This window comes from Xiphophorus maculatus, chromosome 6 (assembly GCF_002775205.1).
Source record: "Xiphophorus maculatus strain JP 163 A chromosome 6, X_maculatus-5.0-male, whole genome shotgun sequence".
In the NCBI taxonomy this organism is placed as follows: domain Eukaryota; kingdom Metazoa; phylum Chordata; class Actinopteri; order Cyprinodontiformes; family Poeciliidae; genus Xiphophorus; species Xiphophorus maculatus.
In genome coordinates, this window is record NC_036448.1 from 22,718,193 (window position 1) to 22,730,492 (window position 12,300).

Genomic DNA, 12,300 nt, shown 5'->3' on the forward strand with positions numbered 1-12,300 from the left:
TAAATTTATAGATGGTTTTGTGTGTCAGGACTCTTTGAATCACTATGATTTATTTCAGAGAGCTGGTTGATTAGTTTGTCTGGTGAGCTCAATTTTTGACTTTGGAAATTCAAAATTTTCCATGTTTTTTTTCCCCTAGAAAATTTCTAAGATCAAAATTTTTTTTTTTCCAGAAAATTTTCTACTCTTTAAACTCAGAAATGACTATTTTTTCTAAAAAATTTCTGAGACTAATTTTAAAATTTCTGAGTTTTTTTATAGCAAACTTTCAATGTCAAACTCAAAAATGTCCACGTTTTTTTCTAGAAACTTTCAGTTTTCTTAGCAGAAATTTACTCTTTTTTTTTTCTATCTACAATGGTCCTAATACGCTGTCTTATGTTAGCAAGCTGGTAAAATTTCCACACCTCCAGCAAGCAACGATTTCTTATCCAGACCTTCTGTACGAAGCAAAGCATAGAACATGTGTAGAGCAAATGTTTCTCAGGCAAGAAACATTTAGGTCTGACACAGAAAAAGCAAAAACAAAGAAATCCAAGTAGGCAAAATATTAATTTACTTGCAGGTTCATGTGAACAGTCTGTACAAATCCTACCCGCAGTCCAGTTGGGAGAAATCGGATTGCGGTCAAGGTATGTAATAACACAACGCTTGAAGTTGTAGCAAATGGAAAAACAGCAGAACATTTAATTGCATACGTACAGGCCGTCCAGCTCAGTCAATTTTGTCCAACACCACAGCAGCAATTTGTTACGTAATCTGCCACATAATTCTAATTTACTTTACTGATGCACAATCCTAAACAGAGGTCAGGGGATAAACGTTCAAATTACCTCCTTAAGGTTTGAAGTTCAAACTCGAGTTACAGCTGTATTACAGACGTCTTAACTAAATTGCAAATTCAAAAAAACTTTGAAAACAAAACAAAGAAAGTGTATGAATAATACTTTATTGCAATGTTTTAATACATAAAATTAGACCTGTTGCACTGGGAACACAGGGATGCATGACTTATACATACTGGATGAGATTAACTATAAAGAATGGGCACTTTCAAAGTGCACAGTTAGACTGTACCAACAATCATTGTCTTAGTGGTAGTCACTTATCTAGATATAAAAAAAACAAAAAACAAAGGCACTTTTGTGACATTTCATCTAATACTGAAGGTCATAATCACACTAAACATTGAAAAAAAGCAAACAGTTTTAACATTCAAATCTCAGTAATCTTTCATTTTAAAGTCACAACTTGCAGTGCAGGGAAAGGCTGTAGTCACAACTCTGACGTTTACTCACACTTTAAATGATATTCACTGCATAACTCTGCTTTTAGGTTCCTAAAAAAGTTGGATTCAACATTCAGATCAACACACGTAGGACTCCATTAGTGTTGATCTGAAGATACTAATGTTACATCAAATGGTAGTAAAAAATAATCCAATTCATTCATTGACATTGTGGTGAACAGTAATTTTAAGTGTTTAATCAAATGCTGGGATTTTTAAAAAGTGGTGAAAACCAAATCGGTAAAAAAAAGCAACAAAAAAAAAAGCATTGTGTTTTCCTGCAAGTCAAAAATCTCCTTTAAAAGATCATTTAAACAACTAGATGTTTTCTAGTAAATGACCTGCAGTTTTTTAAAGTATAATTAACACAAATGGTAAAAACAAAGCTGTCAGCTATTTACAGTCATTCTCTGTAGTGAACACTTAAATGTTTCAACATGTACCAAACATCTTCGCCAAACTCATGATGAAGTTCATTCTGCAGCATCATAGTAAAACCTTTATAGAGGAATGTAAAGGTGTGTGAACGACTCAAAGAAACGCTCAGCTGAAGTTTGTACAAAACAAACAAAAAAAAAAAATCTATGAATACATGAAGATGAATATAGCTGGTCTAAGAGCCACAGTAAAATGCATGAACAACAAAATCCAGCATGTAAACAGCAAATCAGTCTGGGTAATCTGGGATTATAACGTGATAGATGTAATTTTGTCAAACCACCACTAGAGGGAGACAAACCAAAAGACTTCTGATGATCAGAAGAAATAAAATTTAGTTAAATAAGTTGGTGTTTTGACCTATTTAACGCTGTTTTTTTTTGTTTTTTTACTTTTTGGTGACCTTGGTCTATCTTCTGCGTCGGCAGGACGTCATGAGCGTTTGGATTTTGTTTAGGGCCCGGTGTTTGGCAGCTAAATGATCTCCTCTCACTAGCAGCACCTCCTGGTGGTGGGATTGGGCGGCCGGGTGAGTTTAAAGGAATCATTGCTCTCCACTTCAGCGTTTTGCAGGGGTGGGATCTGTTTACCTAAGGAGGCACAAACAACAGTTACTGACACATGAAGGGGTTTAATCAAGAAGCTTTCACTGCAGATCCAAAGGTTTCTTGCACAACTTCAGCTCCTTCCATGGTGCTGGGGGAGGGACAGAGGTCTGGTGATGGGAAGACTCCAGCAGCACTTGAATTACTGAGGAACCAACTTTGTCAACAGACTACATTAAACGTTTAACTGCTAGAGCTCGGACATTAAAAGTAAGAAAATGTAAATTTCCACACAATATTAAAAAAATGATAAGTGACATTTTGGGCTATAACTTGAGAGCAGGAGGAAATTTAAAAACAAAAAGAGTTTTGTATATCAGTGTGTGTGATAGATCTGTGGAATGGATTAAACGATGAGCTTAAAAAGTGCAAATATGAATTAGCTGATTGGAAAACATCTTGTATAGGATGAGTGACTCAAAGGCAAAAAAAAATGCTACTGTTGATATTAATAATTTGTAAATAATTGTACATTCATTTATGAGAATTGTTTAAGTGTGGGAATACTTCAGGCGTCTTTCTATGCTGTTGTGTATGAGAGGGGCAGGAAATCAGACGATCTATATCTTCTTCCTATGATTCCATCAGAAGAAACACATTTCACTATAACTTTGTTAATAAATCTCATGAAATGTTGCATGGAAGAATGTAAAAGTAAAGGAGCTACAGGTAGAATCACCAGATGGAAGAAAACGTCATGAAAACCTACTGATTTTCTGAAAGAGCTCCTCGACGTTCACCGCATTTCTGGCGCTGGTCTCAATAAAAATAGCTGCAATTGATTCAGCAAACTCCTTTGCTTCCTTCATAGGAACTTCCCTGTGAAACAGAAGAACAGTGCGAAAGTGGAAAAAGATGGAAAAAAGTGCAGTTGTTGCAAGCAACTCTCCTTTCTTCTATTTATAACTGGACAAATGCTGAAAAAACTGCGTGGAGTAAGAAAAGTTACAGCAATTAGGACGCTTATTTCTTTTTCCAGTGGTAAAAATGTGTGAAATGAAAAGTTAATCTCCCAAACCTCTAAGACTCTAATGTCTGTGTTCTTGGGTTTATTACTTTTGCGTTATAGAAAGAGTTTCATTATTGTTAAAATACAGCCACAGATAACACAGTGCTGCAAAAAACTATATAAGATTGTAAGATTTCTTCTGCTTTTACCGTTTAGTGGCACTTAATGTTTTACATTAGAAAACGCATTTTCAGAGCAGACAAAAGTAGTCTGAATAAACACCCAGTTTTCCAATAATGATTTCATTTAGCAATCCAAACGAACAACAGGAAGTAGACTTAAAGATCTCATAAAGCAACAGATCCAAGATAAACACATTCAAAAGCAGATAAGACAAGATAAGAGCCATCACCCAACAATGGAAAAATGCTTCACAGTGGTGAACCTTGGTCTACCATAGTTACTCTGAGTCATTGTCAACTCATCCAGGAAGTCGCTAGATAATCCAGGCAGCATCTGTAGGCCTCACTCAGTAAGGTCAGCATTTATGTTTCAACAGTCAGCAAGTTCCAAGATCCAAAAAACAACCCAAAGGCCCGCCTCATATTTGCAAACAATATCTTGATGATCCTCAGGATCTGTGGCAAAGTATTTTAAGGACTGATGAGACAAAAGAGGACCATTCTGGATCGAGTGTGTCCTCGTACATCTGATTATTACATTGATGGAACCATGAATCCTCCTTTACTAAAACCAAAATGGAGAATATTGGGGCATTAAACTCGAGCGTATTTGGGTTACGCAACCAAGCAACTCCACAACTAATGGATAAAAAACTAAACACACAAACTGAAAATTTGCAGTCACCTAGACAAAGTTTGGATATAAACCACAACCTAACAGGCCATTCACACTTGAAAAATCTTAATGTGTCTGAATAACAAGGGAATGAATTCCTCAACGGCGAAGTAAAACACTCAGCTGTTGCCTCTAAAAATGGCTCAACCAGTTATTAGGTTTGAGGAGCAATTACTTTTCCACACAGGTCGGCATTTTTTCCCCTTTAATAAATAAAAACGGTTTATTGTACTTTGTACTCAGGTTTTCTTAGATGCTGAAATTCTGGTGTAGATCCAAAACAAAACTAAAAACATCCTATTTCATGGCACGAGAGAAGAAATAATCTCACCTGATGTCCCCTAAATCATTCTTGTTTCCTGCTATGGCTACAACGATGTCCTCCGGGCCGTGCTCTTTCAGCTCCTTCACCCACTTCTTCAGTGTCTGGAAAGAGTCCTGGAAAGCAGGAACACGCTGTGGTCAGCTCTGGAACACGCCCAGCGTTTATTACCTAATGTCACACAGTCAAGAGTTTTGCTGTTTTCACACTAGTTTCCAAGGGCCGACGAGGAAAGTATGGCACAACATCCCAGAGTGATGGAAAAGTAATGAAGTTTTATAAGCAGATCTTATTGTCAGAACCAGTTTTTTCTATTTCCATCCATTCAAAACAACAGATATTTGCTTTTTATTTTTATACATTGAGGGTTGGAGATCAGTTTGTTGCACTCACCAGTTTAGTTATGTCGTAAACAATGACAGCAGCAGCTGATCCTCTGTAGTACATAGGAGCTAATGAATGAAACTGGAAAAGAACAAGTTTTTAGTAGTTAGAATCAGCAAACAAATACTCCACATTTAAAATTAACTAAAAATTAGGCTAATTTTAAAAAAGATTGAAATGTAGTTAAAGGAAAACCAGTTTAAAATCTAAATGGTAAAATAAAACATTCCTCTTCACAGCGACACTCCCCAGTTCCTCCTTGGGGATCATGAAGGCGTTTCCAGGCCAGGAGGGATGAGCTGACTTCTGGGTCTGCTCCAAGCCCGGAGTACCTCCAGTAGGATTACTGATGAGTGAAGCTTTAAATCTAACAAATGTGCAGTGTGGTGGATGTGTTGCTTTTCGATAAAGATGATTTTAAGGCTTTTTCCCCACCAAGGTGCAGGTAGAGGTGGAGGGCATTGTGTTTGAAGAATGTTTGAATTTAAATGAGTGTTTAATGTTCTGTTTGCATGTAATGAAATTTGCAACATCAGTAAAACTACCCTCGCTGTCGTCAGCATAAACTTGCATCATACTTTCCGTTTGGTAAAATAAGCATGACAAAAACGGATCTCCTCAGTCTCCTTCTCTGTAACTAAAAAACACCAAAACAATTCACCAATTTGTCTTTTTCATTCTCCTTTTATTCAGCAACATATCTGCTGACAATTATACAAAACAAAAGACTTATAATAGTCTCTTGTTCTCTGTTTTAGATCACAGACAGTCCTGTGTAATGCAACAACCCCAGTGACATGACGTCTCCAGATATTGTGTTCACACACATCCAGGAAATATATGAACTAGTTTTTCCATGCAGTAAGCAAGTTTGGCAAGTCCTAGGAAACTCCACCCACTCACACCCGACCTCACATGCACTACCACCCCCCCTTCAATCAAATAAATCACAGCGATGTCACTCAGTCACTCACATTCTCTCAGTTGGCTTTATTACATAGCTAAAACCATGAATATGGCAGATAAAAACAAGTGTGGAGGCCTCTGTTTTGGCAGAGGCCAAAAAAAGAGGTTTGTGGTTGCCGTTTATCATTGTAGGTTCTGATCAGCTGTGGCAGTCAGCCCGACTGGCAGCACCTGGCCAGTCCTCCCAGGATCTTAAGCTGACTGAAGTTTGCAATAAACTGAAACAAGTTCCAGCTGGCATTCCGAGGCAACTACACACACATGTAATGACCTTACATGTTTAACGTAATGTAACTTCATGAAATAATTCCATTTAAGGAATTGTTGTTCTTAAATGTACATCTCAATGGGCTGCTCTGTCAATGAGCCAATGAGTCGGGTCATGAAAAATTGGGGGCTTGTCTGGGACCAAAACCAAGAACCTCCTGGGTCGTGACAGCAGTCCATTTCTATGGCTCAAGAAGGATATAAATGAAAACGTTTTCACATCTTTAGGTCAATCACCAAAAAAATATGTATATTTTTTTGCCGCAGTGCAAAACAAAACTGTGCCATATCAAATGCCCAAACGTTCAGACATAATTCAAATGAGGATTTCTGAAATGTAATCAATGGATTTAAAAAAATAAATAAATAATTGCCTGTAATTCTCCAGAACCTCCAGATGTCAAAGGAAAATATCCAGGTTGGAATTCTGCATCTCTGAAATCTAGCAAAGATCCCCAAAATGTAGATATTTTAGTTTTAGTGTAGAGAGAGAGCGGGTTACATTCTGCTAATCTAGCAATCTAGAACTGGTGCGTAACAGAAATCCATAACATTCATGATGCTTGTAGAAGAAAACAAATTTAGTTTTGGAAAAATATTTGTTAGACATCAGAGATTTGTGAGAATCTTCAGTCACCAGGATACCTGGAAATGAAGCGACTGAATTTCCAATAACTGCAGAGGCTTCTTGGAATTATCCTAACAACCACTTCTAATTCTAACCAGCCCATTTGAACATGCCTCGAAGGTGGATACAGTCAGGATAAAATACATCGCTCACAGGTGATCACTACTCTCTATTTTTATAAGCCGTTGTCTAAATAAAAACAAGAAGACTTATCTCCTGACTAAAGAACTCCACACCAAACAGATGCAAAAATGGAACAGGAGGTAGAAGAACACCATCCTTATTTTCAGTCTGGTGAAAATAAGGCTTGCCAAGTTCCCACATAATAATAGCACGCTTAAGGAAAGCTGTTTTGTATTGTACATCCAGCATCAGCAGTCACTAAAACACAAATACTTTTTGTCCAATTGTCAAAGAAAGTTTACAGTTTTGGATTATTTATTTGGCCATGACTTAGTTGAAACTGCAAGACATTTAATAAAAATACCTTTACAAGTAGACAAATCCTGCTTTTAAATAAATAAACTGCTACTTCAGTACAGACTCACTAACAGGAGTTATTTATTCTTCTCTCCCTCTTATTTTCAGTTTAAAATAAGTGAAAAGAAACTTAATATTGCCTTTTCGTCAAAAGACAAAATGTCTCCTAACCTTTGAACACAATCAATCACCCTAAAAAAACACAATGTGATGATTTGGCTCTCTGGTCCAGATATCTAATGGAAAACAACTTCGTAAGTATGATTCATGGAGTCCAGAGTCTAAACTAAAAAAATTACTGACTAGCTGCTCACCCGTTCTTGTCCAGCTGTGTCCCAAATCAGAAATTTATGTAGTTCGTTCCCACATGGTACAGTCTTGGTCAGGAAAGATGCCCTGTGGACAATAAACAATGGTCAACAATGGTTTTCCAGTCATCTGTTCATATCAGCAACAAGAATTTATAATGAGGTTCGACGTTGTATCCAGGTGACTTTAGAGGCAATAAAACACAAATTGAAATTAATTCCTCTATTATTTGTAATTCTAAAAACAAATTTAGTTAAGAAAAACATCACTTATTTAAAACTTTTACACTTTTTGTTGCGTTAAAAACATATGTGATTATAACTTTTTTAAAATTCAACAGTGCACTCAATACTCAAAATATGAAAGTATGTTTTCAGGCATTTTAATACTAGTCTTAAGTGTATGTCTACAAGTCTTCAACACCCTAGCACAATTTTTCTCCATAGGTCAGTCAGTCTAGAAAGCCATTTTAGATCAATTAGATAAAGGTCAGGGTTCTGTGTGGGTCATTCCAGAACATTAAGTCATTCTTTTGTTGGGAGAGATTTCTGGAAACTCCAATGCTGCCAAAATGTGCCAGAGTATAATTCCTAGAAATATACTCTGCCACAATCCAAACCTTCAGGTCTCGTTGTTTAATTTTTGTTTTGATTCGAGTATCAATTGGGAGACCTCAAACTGATAAGTGAGTTCTACTCCAAATCATGTTCGATCAACTTAACTGAACGCAGGTTGACTCAAATTCAGTTGCATAAGCTTCTCAATGATGATAAGTGTAAACCTGATGCACCTAAGCTCAGCTCTGAGTGACACAGCAAAGTGGGTGAATTATGTCAAAAGTGTGACTACTTCGTGATGTACATGCTATTTTGTAGGGATGCCCCGATATGAAAAATTGTGCCAAGATCAATTTATGTGTTCTCCAGTGTGAACTGAAAACAACTTGAAAGTGTCCCGCATGCGCAGCAGAGGGCGCAATAACGTCAGCATTCTCAGTGTTTTGCCAACCACCATAAAGAAGAAGTGGTCAGTGTTAGCAGAAGTAAACATGGATGCTAACGATGGAGCGTAGCTTACGATTTTGAAGTTGTTGTCCGACCGGAGCAGCACAGTAACAACACAGTAACAACTTAATCCTCATTGCCAACCAATGGTTGGCAATGAGGATTGAAAACCGGTCATGGTTGTCAATCCATGACCGGTTATGGATAGTCTGGCATGGTTGTTGTTTTTCTTCCCGCTTGCTCGTATCAGAATAGGGACATTTGTCGAGTATCAATGACATTCAGGTCGGATGAATACGACCTGGCGGTTAGGTCACATTTGAATCGGATACGTATCAGACATCCAAGTGGCCTGGGTTGCATTTGAAAAAAAATCCTACCTGTGCTTTTTAGACTGTCATTAAAATATCATATTAAAATATCATCATCAGGTTGCATTAAGGCAAAACAAATCGAAATTGGGTCACTTCAGGCTTCAGTGTGAACGCAGCCTAACAATTGCGGAACAATTAAAGGGGGGTGAATACTTTGTTGTGCCACTGAAGAAATAAACAGCAGGTGTAGAGATAAAATGACAGACACCCTTTTAATTTTTCAATAATGTGTCCCTCTTCTTATCCAGATATCCTCCATCAAACCCATATAGAAAATTAACATGAAGCCACTATAAAACCTGCAGATAATCTCACAGAATTGGGCCAAATTTTCAGCCCATGTTTTATAAAGTAAATCAGCCTGCAAAACTGCTCACCTTACAGTACAGGATTGTCACATGCCAACATCAATATCAGAAATCGGTCCAAGATCAGCTAAAAAAACGAGTATTAGAATATATCGGCCTGCACCTAAAAGCTCCAATATAAGCACGTCGATAGAAGCCCCAGTATTTCTGACCTTAGCCTCGATTTGAGCATTAATCTGCTAAACCTCGCCACAAAACAAGATTGAAAAACTTGTTTGCAGCAGTGGCAGAACCTCATGTAATTCATATACTCACCCTATGGTGGGGCTTATGTTGTGATCAAAATGATCTTGAACAAATCTGCAAACAATGCTGGATTTACCCACTCCTGTGTCCTGGAAGCAGAGAGAATCACATGTCAGTCACAGCAAACAGAAGCACACAATCAAGGGTCACTTTGAACCAAACTGATTGAGCAACTGGATGGTCAGGAGCTCAGCTGATCAGACCTTTAATACCAATACCGACCTTAAGTTTACAGCAAAAGTTTATGTCTTTTGTTTTTGTTTACCCAAGTAAGCAGATATAATATGCGGTGCTGTGAAAAAGTGTTTGTGCTTCGTGATCTGAAACATTTCAGTTTTCAATCTACAATTTCATTTAATTTAGAATGAATGGCCCCTTTAGGTCCCACTTAGATTTATCGTCCAGCAAAATTTGTTATCGTTACAGACCTACTCACAACAACTCTAGATAGATACTTAGACGATCTGAGTTACACCTTTTAATTTAAAATTATTCCAACATAACATTGTACCAATAGATACAAGAAAGATACAGCTGTGACATCAAACTATTTTTATTAGCAATGGATACAGTTCAAATTGCAGGAAGCTTCTGAAAAGTTAAAGAGGATTAAATAGCAAAATATTTACTGAAATAAGATACTGGAGCCAAAAATACAATTATAGCCCTCTAATGAAAGGTTTTCGCGAACAAAGTGAACCGTTTTGATGAGCATGTCAGTAGCCTGCAGCGTTGTACACAGAATTTTCTAACCTTTTTGAAGTCTAAAACTTTTCAGTGATAAAGTCAAATTTGTTTTAGATAATTGTTCATCTTTGATAGATTGTTTAAAGATCGGTTGAGGCTTTTTTTCTTTCTTCTTCTTTATTATTATTTCAGTTTTTGCAGACGCAGCAGGAAATCTAACGGCTTACGTGTAGCCGCTGGTCAGTGGATGACGTCATGGGCGACAAACTGTCAAAACCGCTAAAAAGCCGTTAAGCGAAAAGCGAGTGAAAAACACGGTTTTTTTTTTGTTTGTTTGTTTAAATAGTGCAATAAAACAAACCAGAACATGACTGTGGTGCAAGTTGAGTGGATAAAACTGTCGGACTTTTCTTTTTCCTTTTAAATCAACAAGTTTTTCGAGGTTAAACAAAGAAAATAGCTTAAGTCTCAGCTGGAGGAACGTAGAACCGAAGCCTTCGCGTCGCTTTTAACGTCAAAATGTCTACCGTTATTTCCAGTCACTGATGGAATTTTCCCCCCTAAGAAGAGAAAAACATCTGCCACTTACCCCTAAAAGGCAAACTTTGAGCTCCCTTATAGCCATGGCGGGTTCTTTAAAGTGTCTAGTTCATCATTTGTTGGTGTTTTACCGTTGTTTTTGTCTCGTCATGTTTGTCACAGCTATTTTTTTCTCCCCTCTTCTTGGATAAAAGAGAAACCCAGCCCGACACAGACAGGCTGACCATCAATCCCAAAAGCTGGCAGTCGGTGTAGACTTCCGGTCGAGATTTTCAAAATAAAAAAAAATTCTTTTTTTTTTTTCTTTTTTTTTTAATTGGTTAGTAACATCTTTTTCCATCTTAAAAAGTTAGAATGCCGTAAAAGGTACACATTTCACAAAATAATTCTTAAGTTTAATATCATGGCTTACAAGTGTTAAAACTGCAAAATTCAGAGAAAGAAAAGTAGAATGTTGCCAAAAATAACTGCACAAAAAAGCAGATCAGCTCGAGCTGTGTTGGAGTCAGATTAAATCATTAATGTGTCTATGATTTCACGGAAGCATTAGCGGAGCTGTTAACTATTTTGTTGTGTTTTTCTTTTTCTAAACAGCATCTAAAATACTTACAAATCAAACCTAAAATGGACACGCCTGCACTGAACAGAGATTTAGTCAACAACCATCAGTTTTTCCTTAGGGTTGTGTTTCCCGAAAACCACAGAAGAAAATAAATGTTCCTCAAACTGCAGCTGTCTTCCACATGTTTTTAAACGTACAAAAGATTGGACACTTTGTTGTATCGCAGATTATATTGTAGAAGAGTTGTATTTGTATCCAAATAAATAATGTACCAAAAACGTTTTTTTGCTCAGGAGGAATTTTTGCCTACTTTACTTTGCAGAATTGTTTCAATTCAGCCACATTTCAATTTGAATCAATTCAAAACTTTGCATAGCCCATTCCAAAAGTTTTGTTTTTGAGATTTAAGCACTTACATTTAAGGTCATGAGGCAATGATTGGACATTGTTGCTATGATGTTTTTCCTATATTTAGCATCAGTTTTATGCAACATGTAGAAAAAATCATCAGGATGTTTTTATGAATGTTTAAAATGGGTCTTTGTGTTGTTTTTGGTCTTGGATCTGTCCCATTGAAGTAATTTTTACCCAGTTACTGCTTTAACATGTTCTATGTTTTCACCATTTGTGGATAAAGACACTCACTGTGGTTCTCTGGAGTCCCAAAGACTTAGAAAGCAGATTGCAGAATCCTCTTTAATTTCTTTATGTTAGAGGAAAATGATCCCGCCTCTCACCCGGAACGTTAGCTGGAGATAGGCACCAGCACCCCTCTCGACCCCACTAGGGACAAGGGTGTAAGAAAATGGATGGATGGATGGAGGATGGATTAACCTACTTAATGATGTCAGAAAGGTGCGGTACAAATAGTGTACAGGTTAAACTAGACAAATATATGGAAGAGGATTATGAAAACTGAAACAAAAAGAATTCTCACTTTTTGTAATCTCAAAATTCTGAGAAAAAAAATCAAAATTTTGAGATTAATAAAAAGTCAGAATTTAAGCTTGTTGTTTTCTCGCTGA

At 36.9% G+C, this 12,300-nt stretch overlaps 1 protein-coding gene across 1 annotated transcript; it reads right to left on the minus strand.

Moving 5' to 3' along the window:
* Positions 1-928: 928 nt before the first annotated feature.
* rab31 (RAB31, member RAS oncogene family) lies at positions 929-10,951 on the minus strand. The gene is made up of 7 exons (XM_005801966.3): positions 10,763-10,951; positions 9,496-9,575; positions 7,500-7,581; positions 4,854-4,925; positions 4,470-4,576; positions 3,041-3,150; positions 929-2,316 (listed from the first exon to the last, which is right to left on the minus strand). The coding sequence occupies exons 1-7, from the start codon at positions 10,796-10,798 to the stop codon at positions 2,219-2,221; spliced, it is 585 nt and encodes a 194-aa protein (XP_005802023.1). The 5' UTR covers positions 10,799-10,951; the 3' UTR covers positions 929-2,218.
* Between the last annotated feature and the right edge of the window lie 1,349 nt (positions 10,952-12,300).

What these genes read in the sequence shown, in the direction of transcription:
- rab31 (XM_005801966.3), bottom strand. Translation starts at nt 10,798, where the DNA reads ATGGCTATAAGGGAGCTCAAAGTTTGCCTTTTAGGG. An exon ending in ACACAGCTGGACAAGAACGG is followed by an intron (nt 4,926 to 7,499) that starts GTGAGCAGCTAG and finishes GTTCTTTTCCAG; the next exon opens with TTTCATTCATTAGCTCCTAT. An exon ending in GGAGCTCTTTCAGAAAATCA is followed by an intron (nt 2,317 to 3,040) that starts GTAGGTTTTCAT and finishes GTGCCTCCTTAG; the next exon opens with GTAAACAGATCCCACCCCTG.